At 41.2% G+C, this 16,870-nt stretch overlaps 1 protein-coding gene across 3 annotated transcripts in view; it reads right to left on the minus strand.

The window, feature by feature from the left end:
* The window catches only part of iqsec3b (IQ motif and Sec7 domain ArfGEF 3b), a 39,929-nt gene that overhangs the window by 3,021 nt on the left and 20,038 nt on the right, over positions 1 to 16,870 (minus strand). For all 3 annotated transcript variants that reach the window (XM_019890357.1, XM_019890356.1, XM_019890358.1), the window contains 9 exons: positions 16,556 to 16,717; positions 12,275 to 12,397; positions 5,796 to 5,962; positions 4,625 to 4,764; positions 3,796 to 3,927; positions 3,588 to 3,687; positions 2,787 to 2,945; positions 2,193 to 2,285; positions 1,303 to 1,349 (listed from right to left, as the gene is read on the minus strand). In XM_019890357.1, the coding sequence (XP_019745916.1) occupies positions 1,303 to 1,349; positions 2,193 to 2,285; positions 2,787 to 2,945; positions 3,588 to 3,687; positions 3,796 to 3,927; positions 4,625 to 4,764; positions 5,796 to 5,962; positions 12,275 to 12,397; positions 16,556 to 16,717 (1,123 nt within the window). The remainder of the gene's footprint in view (positions 1 to 1,302; positions 1,350 to 2,192; positions 2,286 to 2,786; positions 2,946 to 3,587; positions 3,688 to 3,795; positions 3,928 to 4,624; positions 4,765 to 5,795; positions 5,963 to 12,274; positions 12,398 to 16,555; positions 16,718 to 16,870) is intronic.

A 16,870-nucleotide genomic window follows, 5' to 3' on the forward strand; every position in this document is an offset into this window, starting at 1 on the left:
CGCACAGAGAGCGCGTGCGACACACACACACACACACACACACACACACACACACACACACACACACACACACACACGGGCACACACGCGCACGGGCACACGCTTTCTCGCCTTTACAATCATACAGTGTATATACTGTATGTATATTTCTGATAAGACTGACTCCAAAAAGTGTGGATGCTCTGTAAAATGTCCACCAAAACCAAATAAATTTATACACAATGTTACTCACAAAAGAGCGCAGGAAGAAAAGTTTGATGTTTTAATATTTCATCACAAAAGTCACGAAATGGGATACACAGGTATTTCCGCATTTTACAGTCCCAAAAATTCAACAAATCGTAATTAAGTTTTGAATGAGCTGTTTTTTTTAATTAAGAGATCAAAATTGAAACATGTAAATAGAGTAAAAAGTTGTATTCAAATTACAATTTTATTTGAACTTTGTTACATTTTAAATATTTCAGGACATTTTTTTAACCCGATTCCTAAAAGTTGGGATGCTGTGTAAAACGCTCGTCATAATGGTTTTAATACATCAATATATAGGCAGTTATTCAACTGAATTTTTATTTGCAGTCGGTCTCAGTCCGCATTCCCCTTGAAACAGCGGGGGATTACTGCATACAGTCAAAACAATTAACACCGTATCCAAACTCTCACCACTGTCCTGGAAAAAGTGGATAGGCTGTGGGGGGGAGGAGTAGAGGTGGGAGGGGGTGGGTTGTTTTGTGGGAAGGTGAGGGGGGGTGTTGGTAGAAGATCGAGGGAAAAAGTGACACCGAGGGCGTGGTGCCTCCCTAACACACCGACTGACATGTCTCAAAAGGACTGGCTGAGGCAGGAGAAAGACAAGCGGTGAAAAGGACGACAAACAATCACGGTGGACACACACACACACACACACACACACACACACACACACACACACACACACACACACACACACACACACACACAGGCTGTCTTATGTTTCCCTCGTCAAGGCTTAGCAGCAGCTGATGGGGAACGAATGTTTTCTCCGGAGCGGGATTGGCGGCTGATCCACTCCAAGGCCTCTCGGCGCCCTTTCTATCCTTAGTGATGAGCCTCCGGCGGAGCTTTTATGCTTTTTTATTGTCATTATTATTATTATTATTATTATTGTTAAAGCCAAGCACGACGTTTCGTCTTTTTGAGTCTCACACACACACACACACACACACACACACACACACACACACACGTTCACAGAGAAGCAAACTCCGGAGATGAACTAGCACACACTTACCTGAGGGAGACAAGAGTGGTTTTGGCACTCACCTCCACAGCGTTGTTGTTGCCGCTTTTATCGTACACGTCCTGCTGACCTGTCGGAGCACGCAAGACATCAATTAGACGCAATTCAGAATATCAAAAGCACGATTTGCAGATGTTGGAGACCCGTGAGTGAGTGAGAGAAAGAGAACGGACACTGAGGAATACTTGGAAAAAGTGTGTTTTAATACGTTTTGGTGTGTTTGTAATTATTTGAAATGTATTTAGGGCATGTGAGAGGGGAACAGTTTTTTTGGGGGTACATTTTTTTATTTGGTCTCTCACAATTGCGGGAGCGTCTGGAGACTCTCTTTTGCCACGTAATGACAAACAAGTTCCATCAAGTGTAACGGCGAACGTCGCATCTTTTAGTTTGTAAAATCTTGTCATTTAAAAACCCAACATAACATGTGCTACCCTGTAGATCACAAAAGATGGCAGGACTGGATGGTTTTTCTTCCTGGGTGGGGGGAACACTTCCATTGTTTGCCTTATTTTTTGGGGGGGAGGGGGGGCAAAAAATAAATAAATACACGTTTCAATATTGACCCTCAGTGAAAACATTGCGACGTTTAGTCGCTGGCTCGCATTGGCCCAGCCCAAATTTCCATTTTTTTTTTTTAAAAGCAATCAACAGAATTTCAATAAAAAGTCAATCAAGAATTGAGTAAGTCACATGACCCAACAATGGAACCATTCCCAGGTCAAGTGTACTGAATCTTGCTTGAAGGCGACATATTGAGTGTGAAAGGTTGTCTGCATATCTTGCAACTTGCGACCAGTCCAGGGTGGACCCTGCCTCTCACCCACAATCAAGTGGGATGGGCTCCAGGTCTCCCGTAACCCTAATGAGGACGAGGGCTCTAGAAAATGGATGAAGGGATTTTATTTTGCACCTGAGGGGGATCCGTGCCCCGTGTGCGCGTCCACTTGGCCGCCATTTGTGTGTATGCTGTGAGGCTGGATGCCCTGTTGCCTCTCCAGTTCCCCTTAAAAACACAAGACAACAAACACAACTGTGAGTTATATACTGTACACATTCCAGTGCATGGCTGTCACATCTTCAGCGGCGGGAAGTAACAAATTCACTATTCTGTGGCTTTATTCAAGTCGATTTTACCAGTATATGTGCCTTTTTTGTTTTGTTTGTTTTTCTGATGCCCTTTAAACTTGATTTCAGGAAGTACATTTCAGAGTCTGTACTTTACACTTTTACTTAAGGCATGGGTGTGTCCAAATTTTCATTTAAGGGTCACAGACAGAAAAATGTTTCCAACCAAGAAGGTTATAAGACAAATAGTTAAGGAATGTCGAGATTTTGTGGTGGCCAAGGCATTGTATCCCATTACACTAGATTCAATCCTGCACTGAACAGCTGCCAAATTGCATCTCCACATTCCGAACCAAAACAAGAACAAACTGTAGGTAGCTGACCAGCGGGTACTAAAGTACAGCGTGTGTGTACGTTTTGCCACCTCTACAAGCCTTACACTGGATATGTATGTGCTCCATCTCATTGACTTCGGAAATGGCCTCTCGCAGCTCCTCGGCAAATTTCCGCAGCTCCTCTCCGCTTGGCGAGCAAAAGCTGACCAGCTGCTTCTTCTCGGAGGTAAACGGGCTCAGCATGGTGATGCCATGGGCGTAGTCTGGTGCCAAACAAAAACACACGATGTATTTATTCAATGCGAAGTACGTAGGTGGAAGTAGTGCCTCCCATTTACCTCCTTACATAAAACTGAATGGATCCTGAAATGATAGGTGGTACAAGCAGCTACTAGGATGTTAGCTTAATTTACTCTTTTTTTTTTTTTTTTTTGTGACGTTTAGGTGGAGGATTACTCTCATTTTGATTTTGGAAAGAATATTGTTTCACTTGTCTATAATTTCTTCACCAGGGCGAAAACTAATGGGGGATCCCACCTTAAACAATAAACAATAAATTACGCTGATCCGTGTGAAATTGGTTGGACATTTCGACCATAACGGAACGCACGAAAAAGTCTACAAAACCCATGTTTGCAATGAGACGAGAAGTCGGCCATTTTCATTTCCTGTGGATATTTGGGCAAATGTACCCAAATATACTGCTATCAGAAATAGGTACGAAGACTCTATGTGGCCATGTTTGATGGTCATGTCCCCTTTGAGTCTCGCGCTGGGTTAGCTATTTCACCCAGTTTGGTTTACTCTTAATTCAGCAGTTTTAAGAGTGCAAGTCAGGGTACCACTGTAGTTTATGGTTTACATTATGCAGGTGTGTCTGATGTGCAAGTACGAATTCATTGTACATTCATTGCTGAAGAGGTGAAACTGCATTCCCAGGAGACCCATCGCTTTGCAGAAGGTGTAAGAAGCTGAGCTTTTCTTCTTGGGGCACAGCTTCAGGATCTGGAGACGCACCCAAATATGTTTGAAATGTCGGAAAGACGCTCGGATGAATAAAACAACATGGAGCTGAAATGCTGATATGCATCACATGTTTTGGAGCGTGCTCACCAAGAGCAGGTCGTTGAAGAGGAAGACCTCTCTCTGGAGCTGTGACAGTTTCTGTTTATGAGGTTTATTGGCATCGGGAACCTCAAACAGACGACAGCAGCACACAAGACGTCTGTGAGGTACAGCCAAGATCTGCGCAGGGGCAGTGGAAGAGAAAAGCGGGGATAAGTTAGGAAGAAGGTAGGCAAGTAGGTCATCATGTTCGTATGTTGGTCATCAGTGGGATATGTAGGTAAGTGAGGAATTAATACGATTCAAGGATGTTTTATTTGAAAATGGAACAACTCGGTTTGATTCAGTGGGATAACGATTTGATTCGATACGATACGGCTGAGTTTGCAAGAGTATGATAAAATGAGTTTCTTGTTGTTCCAATTTTTTTACAATATGAATAAATGTGTCAGTTAGGTTATCGTAAATGTGGCATTCCCTACAAAGATGTCTCCTTTCAATAAAACTCGATTCGATACGTATCTCAATATATTTTTAAGTCGAATCATTTGTTTTGATTCGATGCACTACTCATATCTTAAATCAGAACCAATTTTATGATTCAAATCATTTTTGTTACACTCTTGGTAGATAGGTAGGTAAATAGATAGGTTGGTAGACTGGGCGGTAAGTCAGTCCTTTGGTCAGATGTAGTAGATAGATGGGTCGAGAGTCAGCAAGCAAGCAAAGTAGCTAGCTAGCAAAGTAGTTGGTAGGTAGCTAGCTGGAGAGATAGCTAGCTAGCTAGCTAGCTAGCTAGCTAGCTAGATAGAAAGATAGATAGATAGATAGATAGATAGATAGATAGATAGATAGATAAGAGTTTCGCAAGGCTTACAGTCTTCAGGCCGAGGATGGACTGCTCCACGCGGCTCACATAGGTAACATGGTCCTCATTGGATCGCAGCTCTCTTTGTTGGATCCTTTCATAAATGCCAGCCACCATCTCTCTGGGGATGTCAGCTCCATCGTCCACACCTGAAAGAGCAGAGGTGCCCCAAAAAAAAAAAAAAAAAAAAAATTGCCTGACTCATTTTGAACAATACCGTCTGCAAGGCCAGGTGAAGGACCATTTAAAAGCTTCTTATTTCCCATCGATTGGGATCTCATGAGATTGTGAGAGCTTGAGCTATGAGAGGGAAAAAGTAAGTGTCTGACCAAATTGTTTTGTTTGCCGGATGCTGCTTGCAAGGACATTTATAAATCGTGGACTGTCTCACAAAGAATATAGAGGATGTTTTTTTTTCAAGGCTTGGGAATTAACTTTCCCTATCTACCTTACACAAACCACCGTCAAACTAATAGATGGCGATACATACATGGAAGGACAAAGAGACAGTGAGACAGACAGACAAACAGATCGTCAAATGAGTGCCCCTGCGGTGCCCAAAATGCAGGCCATTCACAGCCGCACCATGCAGGATGGCTGCACTTAATCGTTTTCTTCCCTGGTTTCCATGACAATGAACTGGCTGTCTGGAGCCCACTGTTGACTGAAGAAAAAGTGTTGTTGAGCAAAGGTAAATAGAAGTCAAAGCGCTGCCAGGCGAGCGGAGGTGATGAGACGCATGTGGAAAATACCAGCTCGTATCGTTAAATCGCAATGAGGCGCAATTAATTGGCACGCTCTCTGGGGCAGAACCCGAGGAGCTGAAGAAATATCTGACATGGAACACCAGGAGAGCGAGGAGAGCCCGGAGACTTTCACTTCAGGTGAACAGGCAATGACTTACGGGGCATAGGACTATGTTTTGTTCTTAATTCCGAACACAGTCACATTCCAGTCATGAGTATGAGCATATGTGTGTAGCCACATTTTTTTCAGTTGCTCTTTTAATCTTTCACGCAAGAAAATATATATAAAAAATTCAACTAAATTGTACAGGTTATAGGTCACATCAACGGCAGAAAAAAAATCTTGAAATTGTATATGGTGGTTTCATTTTTCTACATCCCAAAACCCTGACATTTGACGCGCTGCATGTATGCGTACTGTACATGACTGTCACCTCTGAGGTTGCGTATGAAGTCGTCGAGGCCCATCTTGCGCTGCGGTTTGATGTTGGGCGAGTACATGTCAGTGTTGAGGAGGACCACAGCAAAGGCCAGGATGAAGATGGTGTCAGGGTTGTGGAATTGCTGCACCACATCAGGATTACACATGCAGTAGCGCTGGCTGAGGGGATAGAAAAAGACACAACATAAATAGATATCAACACTTACTCACACGTGTGCTCAATGAATGAGGGTAATTATAAAAAGGTCCTTACTCTCTACATCACATTTGAATCAACATAAAAGCATCCAGCATCGATACAGTGACTCGACCCTCAATTTTGCAATAAAATGGAGTCTGCCAAATTCAACTTTTCACTTATTTGGATGGCTTTGGTCAAAACTGTTTTACTCCTGCATTAAATAATTCTGGAAAATGCTTTAATATTCAGCCTAGCTCTCTTGAGTTCCACCTGCAGGCTTCCACTGAATATTAGAAACACATCTCCAAACTTTTTTTTTTTTTGTGGTTCCTGAAGCGCAATCTAACCTAATGAAGTGGCCCCCTGACTTCATGGCTCGTGGCTTTTATCATTGCTATCACAGCACAGTTTCTCTCTGTTTTAAGATATGGATTGTGAGCTGGTTAGGATATGAGGAAAGGCACAATACCAGCACCTGGTAACGTGTGCTTTAGGCAAACCCTTGCAAAAAAAAAAAAAAAAAATAGATCTTTTAAAATTGTAAAGGCAGAAGAGGAAGGTTGCGGTCAGTGGTGTCTGACAATCAGGAGCGGTCGGCCATTAACGGCGCTGACAGGACGTGTTTGACAGTGCAAAGCGGTTTGCGCCATCGGTGGTGAAGTCACACTCCCGCCGTCACGTTGGCTCGCACGAGCATGATGAGATGCTGCACTTTGTCTGCTCTGTCGCTGCCCGCAGTCTTCAAAACGTCTCGCTCGCACCTCCCTGACTCCTTGACTGTCACTTGCGTTTACACACTGGGAGTCAGTGGGGCTTTTTATCACGACGAGCGCCAGCGCGGAGGCTACAAACACCAGAGGATAAATACGAGAGCACATTGCTTTTTATTTTAATGTTGTTTTTTAAATGTATTTAGCACAGGGTGGCACAACATGATGCTTAAAGTATCAGTAATGACATCCAGAATGGCACTCAGTAAGTTGAACCGTTTTGTTTACCATTGTTGATTTGTCCTTTAGTCTGTTTGTAGGCTACATTCCGGTTCATGAATGACCATATTGCTTTTGGGAAAGTGGTTGGATGGCTAAAACATAAAATAAATTATTGAATGACAAAAGTGGAGGAAAAAAAGGTGAAGTGCTCCATTTGGAATATTTTTTTCCATTTTTTTTCTTCATCAGACTACAAAGTACTTCACGGTTTATGATGTAAAGAGACAGTTTCTCATTATGTGGCAGAAGGAAAGATATTCGCCACATCCCCTGGCTCGCTAACATTAGCTAATATTCGCTAATCAAATCTATCAACCATCAAAATCCGTAACCATAAAATCTGATAATGGGGTAGCTAATATTCACCATAACATGGCTAGCTAACATTAGCTAATATAAGCTAATGTCATCAACGTTTGCAGACAACTTTGCTGTGACTCTACATTGTTATCAAGGTGTTGAGTTATTCCACAAATCATCCAAAAACATGAATCAAACAATAATGAAACAATTGTGCTGGGCTTTATGTAAGTTAGTTTGCAGTAATATGATACTTTTTGGTTCGAGTTGTAAATTGACAGGATCGTACCGTTTAGGATTCTGGGACACTGCATATTTACTTAAGTACCGTGTACCGTGACAGAAAAACTGCATACCTGTGTCAGGTTTTTCAGTCTACTATACTGTATCATTTTCATGGAACCATAAAAACATGGTGCGATTGTCAAAGAAAAAGCAGATGGGCAGAAAGAAGAGGAACAGATGCCAAAAAAGGAAAGAGTGTGGATATTTTTAGGATGTGATCAAATTCTTCATTTACTGACTGCAGCTCTTCTCGCCGCTTTAATTATTGACACATTTTTGTTTTTAATATTAGCTTTTGTAGAATCCTGCAAACTCGTTTTCCTTCTAGTTTCACCCAGTGAGCAAATGCAGTGATATCGCAGCTTCCCGACTCATTTACTTGACGTTCTATGCAGCAAAATGTTGAGGAGAGGCGAGCTCCGCTACTGAACGCGTGACTCCACGTGCGCACACTTTGTGCATGTTTTATGCACCGCTGTGCGAATAAGCAGCAACAACGTGCGCGTGTGAACGTCACTCTTGGCTTCGCATCTTATGTCAGCAGTCTGTTTCAACAGTGGCCTGGCATCTTCATATCATGCCAGCTGGCACAAAGAGGCCTCCGCCACGATGACAGCGCAACACACACACAAACACGCACACACACACACACACACACACGCACACACACACGCACACACGCACAGATGACATAACAAGCGTTACGTAACACACACGCCACATCCGGATAAGGCCCGCTCACTTGTGACCTATGCTCACAAAGTGCGGTCCGCGATTGCCGTTGACAGATGTGTAATGTGCACCACCCAAAGGGCCCGCGTACCTATGACTCGGCGACATGTGATGAAGTGTTCTGATTGGCATTTAAGTGAGCGGAGAAGTGCGATGATGATTTGCTTCTCCCCTCCACCGCCTTTCTTCTCTAAAGATGATCTAAAATACATTACAGGGGGCGGGTGGGGGAAATCCTCATCTTACAAAGGAGTTTGGTGTTCATAAATTCCGGCTTAGCTTCTGCTGGTTCTTTTTCTTTAATGCTTGTTATATGAAAGACCAGAACGGAGGACCGCAAGTCAAAGTCCAACAGGTTTAATACCAGAAAGATTGAGAAAGCGGTCTGCATGACTGTCAACTACACAGCCAGAAGAGAGTCGGCTGCCCCTTAGACTTATTCCTTACTTGGTCGACGCCCTTGCAGCGGGGTGACACAGACTAAATTAAGAGTTACCCCCATGGGGCCTGCAGGCACCAGGTCGCTCCCGATGCTAATGCTCGGGAACTAGCCCCATAGAGTACATTTCAAAGATCGATCAAACAACATGAACTCACTATCGCCGTATTGATGTATTTTTTGTTATGATAAAAGAAAAACCCTATCTTGCTGCACAAAGGACACACACGGTGTATTACATTGACTGTGGCACATCCACAACCCAAAATCACAGCAGCAATTTTTCTCATATTTTTCCCTTCGAGAAACATGTGGACACATCCTGGACGTTTCAAGGGCAGCGCTGCACAGAAAATTTGTTTGCTCACTTCCTTCTCTCAGCATAAAGGCACTGTGAATACTACACTTGATCTCTTGAAAGGAAATTGTTATTGAAAAGTGCCTTAAATTTGCCTAATATAGAAAGAAGGACACGGCATTTCCTGCCCACTCATCAAGTGTGAAATCATAAAACCAAGAAGAGCTTTTGTGAGCTATCCAATTCCCAAAATGTGTTTGTAAGTGAGCTTTTCAGAATTGTGATGTAACAGTGGCGATAATCTACATAATATTGCCCCCACGCAGAGTTTCTCCACTCATGACTCAGCAGCTAGGCAAGGCAAAAATCTGCCATTTACGAATGACGGCAGGACTGCAGTCTCATGCTGAGTCAAAAGCCATATCATAAAAATGTATTTTCAGACACATTTTAGCCATTTCAGGGACAGTGGTTACTACAGTGGTCATCTTATCGTGTTATCAGGTTACAGGGTGCATGAAAGGGTTAAAGATGGACAGAGCCTAATGTTTTGTGGGAGGTCAGTCCAAAAAGAGGGACTGGCAATGGAAAAAGCTCAATCCCCTCTCAAATGTACAGGGAGCCATGAGGGAGGCCAAAATCGGAGTTATGTGCTCCTTCCTATGAGCTCCATGGAGAGGCTTTACCTTAGCCATCTGCCTAAGGGAAAAAAAGATGGCCTGACCAACGGCACCAATCTTGAGACTGTTGGCTTTAGATAAGGCACCAAGGAGCCAAAGTCAACAGGGTGGGATGAACAAAGGCGCCAATGGGACCAAACACCATTACATTTTCTTTTCGGTGAAATTTAAGACGTTCACTGCCATCCAGGCCTTGATTTCTTACCGGTACCCTTTTTCCTCTGCGGGACATAGGTCTGACAATCATATGGGAAGTAGTAAAAGGAAATACTGTGCTTCCTTAAAACGGTCCCCAGCTGCAGTAAATCCAATGAAAACAGCAGGGGACCCAAAATTGAACCCTGCGGAACACCATTTGACATTGAGGCAGAGGTGGACTCAAGAGAAACCAAGGCGAACAACAAAAGGTTTATCGACCAAATTGACCCAACAATGATGGCTTACTCTGGTGAACCACATTCTCTAAAATCCACAAAGAAACAGCAATTTACCACCGTCAAATAAGGAACATGGACAGAGGAGTCAAAATTTACATTTGAGATGGGAGAGAGATCAAACTGGCGAGCTTGTAGCGCATGATCTCTCTGCTCTGTGGCAACGACTCCAATCACCGGAGCTCAGCAGGGGACCTTCTCTGCCTCTTTGTGTTGCTTTTAATTATGCTGCATCTGTTCCAGTGGACCTCAGTAATGACTGGCATGTTGAGGCACAACGTGACACTACATAGAAGGCGTGCAACTCTAAATTCAGACCTGCCTGAATACTGTAAAAAGAATTGCTTAAAAATTCCACAATATATTGGATGAAGCACATCCTCATAACACACCCAAACCCTGCCAACAATGTGTTTGGAAAGTGTCGCCAGGAGGTTGTTGTGAAGTAGCGAGCATCTATTTTTGTACGCTCAGTGATCTACATCATTTTTTTTTCGGTGCTTGATTTGGCAAGTTCACCCACGGTTGCAGGCAATCAGAATAATTAGTTAATGATACCAGAGCGAGGCTCTCATCACAACCTGTCACCATGACCTCTCACAAGCACTTACGGGCTATTAAAATGTCTCTCTGGATGTGGATGTCTAATAGCCCCAAGGCAGATACATGACATCAAAGATCCTTTTGCTCTTTCTTTTTTAAAATGTTTCTTTAATTTATTTATTTTTTTGATTGAGTGCAGAATATGTAAGCACCGGTCGCCGGCGGCAAAGCAGAAAAGAAGGTGCCCTTTTGGTTGTGAGCGTGTGATGGATTTATGTTGTTGTGTTTTCCAAGAGCAACGCTGAACTCAAAGATCCCGGAAGTAGAAAAAAATCTGTCAAAATCCTAAAAGTTTTAAAATTCTGTGCAACATCAAGTAAAGCAGTACAAGAAAATGAATGAGAGAGGAAGAAGACTTTACATGGAATTCACTGACACGAACTAAGAGGAGTTGTATTCCAATACAACTAGCAAGACTGTCCCAAAATGTTCTTTTGTTTTTTTGTTTTTTTTTTACAGTGGTGAACTTCTTTATACACTCGTGTGACAATGGTGTACTCACTTCATGTCTCACTTTCGGTCTGGGCACTTAATAGTTTTTCCTGAATTCTCAACTCTTCAATGATGTAAGAAAAGATTACCGGTACAAAATAACTTTCTTTTTTTTTGTTCAATGTTTATTTGTATGTGGACTAAAATATGAGATTCAAACAAATCCATTTTAAATTAACATTCTTGTTTTTATTTGTACTTGTAATGTTATACATTCAATGAATAAATTTTACACTATATTGTCTCTATTTGTAATTTGTATCGTAGATGCATGTTGTAAATATCTTTTTTTATATAACAACATAAAAATATTTCAATTCATATACATCTTCGTATTAACTGTGGTTCAATTATTTTGAGACTTGTATGACAGTTAAGAATCTTAAAATATTTCCTGTTAGCTTACATTTTATGGCGGTGAAAATCTCCACGCTTGGCACCTGATATGAATGTTTTTTTGTTTCCTGATTCACACTTTTTTTCCGAATTTGTCTTTAAATATGTACATTCAAAAATGTATTATAAATTCTATAACATGTAAAATGTTCATTACATGAACACACTGGAATATATTATCAAATATGTATACATTTAAATATGAACAGTGATTTTCTTAATTTTCTACAGTTACAATATCATCTTTATTTACATTATGACGACAGATGTTTTATGATTGTTTTTTATAAAAACATATCTAGCTATATCAATCTGAAATGAAGTATATCTATATGTACATATTAATCCCCCCCAAAAAAAGTAAAACAAAGAAATGTCTAATATTTGAAAAATTAAATTGCGTTACTTCATTCCCATCACTTCATTGCATCGCGATGATGTCAGCATTTTCTGTCATCTGATTGGTTGGCCAGAGCAAGCCAAATCCGACAAGCAAATCACGTCTGTTGCGATTGGCACGATTTTAATAATCAATCTCTATTTGACAGCCTGGATACCAAATGCAGGGGGGGGGCACCAGCTGCCGTTTTTTAACCCGTCGTGTGAAAATGTTTCGTTGGAGTGCCTCCAGCTTCTCACCTGAAGGCCTCAATGAGTCGCTCCACCTTCTGCGCCTCGCCCTGCACGCGCACGTGAGCCTGAAACTTTCTCAGGGCCTCGTCCAGCTCCATGCACGAGAAATCCATCTCGTCCACCACGCAGCTGCCAGCAAACAAACACACACGCACACACACACACGCACACACACACACACACACACACACACACACACACACACACACACACACACACACACACACACACACACACACACAGGGAGCGAAAAAAAAAATAGAAGAAACAATTTAGCACGTAGGAGGTGACATGGGCAGTTACGTCCGAGCCAATGCGCACACACACACACACACACACACACACCCACACACACACACACACACACACACACACACACACACACACACACACTGATGACAAAACTTTCCTCTTACAGTCATATACTTCCATTACTGAGGCACTGACCTGGAAGACACACACACACGCACACACACACACACACACACACACACACACACACACACACACACACACACACACAAGCGCAGAAAGAGGAAAGTGATGACAGTGGGAGATACGAGACATGCGAGTCACATAATGACATTCAAAGAGGTACATGAAAGGCTTAGAATGTGCCAATGGCAGCAGCACATCCAGGAATATGTGTGTGTATGTGCGCATGCGTGCGCAAGTGTGTGTGTGTGTGTGTGTGTGTGTGTGTGTGTGTGTGTGTGTGTGCGTGTGTGTGTGTGTGTGTGTGTAGTGACCTATTTTGACAATTTCAGCAACAACTTCAGCAAAAAGCCTGTCCCTCCATCCTCGATGGTCCTCACGTGAAGACGGATATAAAAACATGAGCATTTTGAATGAAATCGTCTTGCATTTATGCATGCCAGCGTGTACGTGATGACTAATCGGGCCAATGCTGAAGACCAGAATTCTACAATCATGAGAGAAAAAGTGTGTTTCTTGAAGTATAATGTAAAGAATCCAAAGAGAAAGATGAGTACCTCGACAAGAATAAAGCTGCAATATTATTAGAAAAAGTTATTTAATGAGGAAAAAAAGTCCCCGTTTTTTTTTTTTAATAATCCCATTGAATCATAATCCTTTTCATTGGGTAATTTCCATTAAATATGTATTTATGATTGCTTTTGTCAAGTTCAAGTTGTTTCTGTGACCACTGTGGGTTTTTCTTTCATTAGTAGAATGTTGAAGCTCTCTATGACACAGGTGAACAAGTCAAGGCCCGGGGGCCAGATCTGGCCCGCCACCTCATTTTATGTGGCCTGTGAAAGAAACTCGAGCATGTCAAGTTCCATGATGCTTACTAAAGTCTGAACCAAAATTTCAAATTGTCATATGTAATCCACAATAACAGTCATGATTCTTGACTTCTGATTTTAAAAGTAGCTATTCATCAATTTGTTGTGTGCTGTGTATGTAATATGTGGACAGGATTAAACATTGATATGGTTTTCCAAAATTCATAACGGCCCACCAAGGCAAACTGTAACTACAATGCGGCCCGCTACAAAAATGAGTTTGACACTCGAGCTCTTATTTAAGTGGCCAACTATTTGGACATATACCGGGACAATGTTATATGGCTCTTCAAATGTGTTTCCTTCATCATAACATCGTAACACAATTAATATAAAGTTCTTTGGTACTTTATATTGACTGATGCAGTACAGGATGTAAATGATTCACTCTAGGATAATATACGAAGGGAAAATAATATATAGCTATCTCCTAGCTACTGTATAACAGCTTCCATTGTGGAGCCTGTGATAGGATCTCTTCCCATTTCTTTTTTGAAGAGTTTTGCAGTCATGCAGCAGACAAGCCACAGCTCATTCTTAACCTTGGAAAACATTTGACAAAAAGCTCTTAAGATCCAAAGTAGCTTCCCCCGACCCCCCAGCCTTCTTTATTCCAATTTGATATGGCTCTCAGCAACACGACAACTCCAAAAAGTCTCTTCATTATATGCTTTTATGTACTTTTTTTTGGTCACCCTTCTACAACTTTGAAAACATGACAATGAGTCCTGGAGGCCCTCGAAATGGAGGAAGGCTGATTGAAATCTGAAGATAAAAGTAGCGGAGCTGCACCTAATTCAACTCCAGGGTGTCGAGTAGCTCACTCTACGGCTATATCTCACTACAAATGCATGTGCACCCATGCTTATTACTTGCAGCTAGCCAGAATATCAGCATAGCTGTCGATGCACAGGTCAATAAAAGTGGGAAGTGCTAAACCTGCAAAAGGTCTTGTATAATTCATGGCTTTGGCCCGGTATCCCAACATCAACTTGAATGATGTCGCTGATAAAATGTTGAAAGGAAAGGTCGCGGCAAAAACATCAGCAAAAAAAAAAAAATAGAAAAACAAAATTCTCCCTCCATTCTGGATGTGATAAGGATAGATGCAAAAATCGAAGCTTTTTGAAGAAAAGTGCATTTCAGGGCCGTTTGAAATGATTATGAGAAGTAAAGCGGCAAAGTTATAAGTATGATTTTTTTAAAAAGTTGTAATTTTCCAACAAAAAATACGGTATTATGAATTCCCTCAAATAAAGTTGAAATATGAGAAGTAAATTTATGGGTCAACATACATTTTTTTTATGAACATAAAGTTGTAATATTACCACAAAACTATATGTATAGTGTTACAAGAATAAAATTGTTATGTAAATAAAGTATTATTACAATAACAACTTTAATTCTACTTTTAAGGAACTTAAGTTGTATTTTTTTCTTCAAGAAAAAGCCTGAAAGATACGAGAAAAATATTTGTCAAATTACAAGAATTCATTCGCATCAGTACGAGACTAGGGTTGTATTTTGTTCATAAAACAGAATGCTACAGGTTGCATAATTGTTAAATACAGAAGCAAAAATCGAAAATAATAATAATAATAATAATAGCAGTGTCACAAAAATTAAATTGGACTTTTTAAAGAATTTTTTTTATGAATGAAAAAAATTTTTTTTTTTTCAAAAATGAAGTTTTAATTTCAGAAACATACACAATCTAGTCATAATTTATGGTAATAAAGGTATGAAAAAAGAAGTCTTGGTTTTTATGCTCAAGTTAGGAGAACCGCACTTTATAATTGTACAAAAAGTACTGCAAGGAACAGAGAATTACTGAATAAAGGCAAATGACGACCTTTTCCAACAGAATTCATCACTTGTCATTCTTTTGCTGCCTTTGAACAGGCTTTTTTCTGTTGCTTTACTTTTTTTTTTTTTGCTTCTGACCCTTTTTTCAATCCCCACTGAAGCATTTGAAAGATGGCAAAGGTTCAATTGCTTGAAAGATAAAAACTGGTAATGGCTTACAAAGACTCTAGAAAGCAGCGGTGAATTATTTAGATTGAATCTAAAGTCGTCTCCACTGGGGAAACCAAACAAAGGCTAGCGACTAGGAGATTCTATTTTAATCTGAATGTCCGAAAATTGGAATAAAGAATGAATAAATACCGACACCGAATTATAGCAAATTAGTCTGCGTGGCAAGTGCGGTCCTGTCGCATGCAAATAAGCCACTGCTCACCTTGCCCCCTCAACTGCGAGGTCAATGTCGAGCTTTTGTTATGAGGCAGGAGTGCATGCAGTGTGAGAAGAAAAAAAAAGCAAGCGGCTGTAAAAGCATGGATTGTATTTTCACTAAAGGAGGCAGTGCTTCATCACCAAGTTGCCGCACTGCACTTGCTGATTAGCGCATTGCACACATTGCACCCTATACATGTTTTGAGGGAGCAGTCCCGTCTCTATAATGCAGCTTTCGCTACCAGGGCAACAAAAGGCAAAGTTTCTTGTTGAGCCTCAAGTTTAAAAAGCAATTGCAAACTGCAGAGTATAGATGGCATTTTCACTTGTGCAGGCAGCACTTCATCACCAATTCAAATTGTCAATGAATATCGGTCAACGGCAACATTTTAATCCACGATGTACTTTTTGTGTCCCGAAACATATTTTTGATGCTGATTAAAAATATTATTATTATTATTATTATTATTATTATTATTATTATTATTACGATTATGAAAACCTGTGATGCGTTAAAGCCAGGGCAGATTCGAAATGAGCGCAAGAAATAATGACGAAAAGTTTCCATGCATTTCCGATTGTAAAAAAAAAAATGTTGAAACATTTGAGCCATAAAACGTTCCCTTTGATACGATATAACGAGAGTGAAATGTATCGCCCACCATGTTAGACAAACAACAACGATGGTGTCAGAAGACATTTAACACGACATTTTGCATTTCGGAAGAAAAGCGCGCCGACTCACTCAAGAACGTCTCTGTTGAACTGCAGTTTGCTGTTGCCCAGGAACTCTCCGATCATCTGCCTGCTCAGGCCTTTCCTCTGCAGCAGGAAGTGAGCCACGCCGATGGCCGTGTCAGGCACGAAGCCGCGCGTGATCAGGAAGTGGATGCCTTTCTCCGGGTTGCTGTCACCACAAGGGGCAAACGGTTAAGAAAAATCGATCAATAAAAACACAGGTTCACGATATCATAAATATACGTCATATTGACCAACAAGCAGGGCGGGGCTCGCTGTTTGGTGAGTTTCAGTTACGTAATCTTTTTGTCGTCAAACGTGA

This window comes from Hippocampus comes, unplaced genomic scaffold, assembly GCF_001891065.2.
Source record: "Hippocampus comes isolate QL1 unplaced genomic scaffold, H_comes_QL1_v1.1 scaffold88, whole genome shotgun sequence".
NCBI classification, from domain to species: Eukaryota; Metazoa; Chordata; class Actinopteri; order Syngnathiformes; family Syngnathidae; genus Hippocampus; species Hippocampus comes.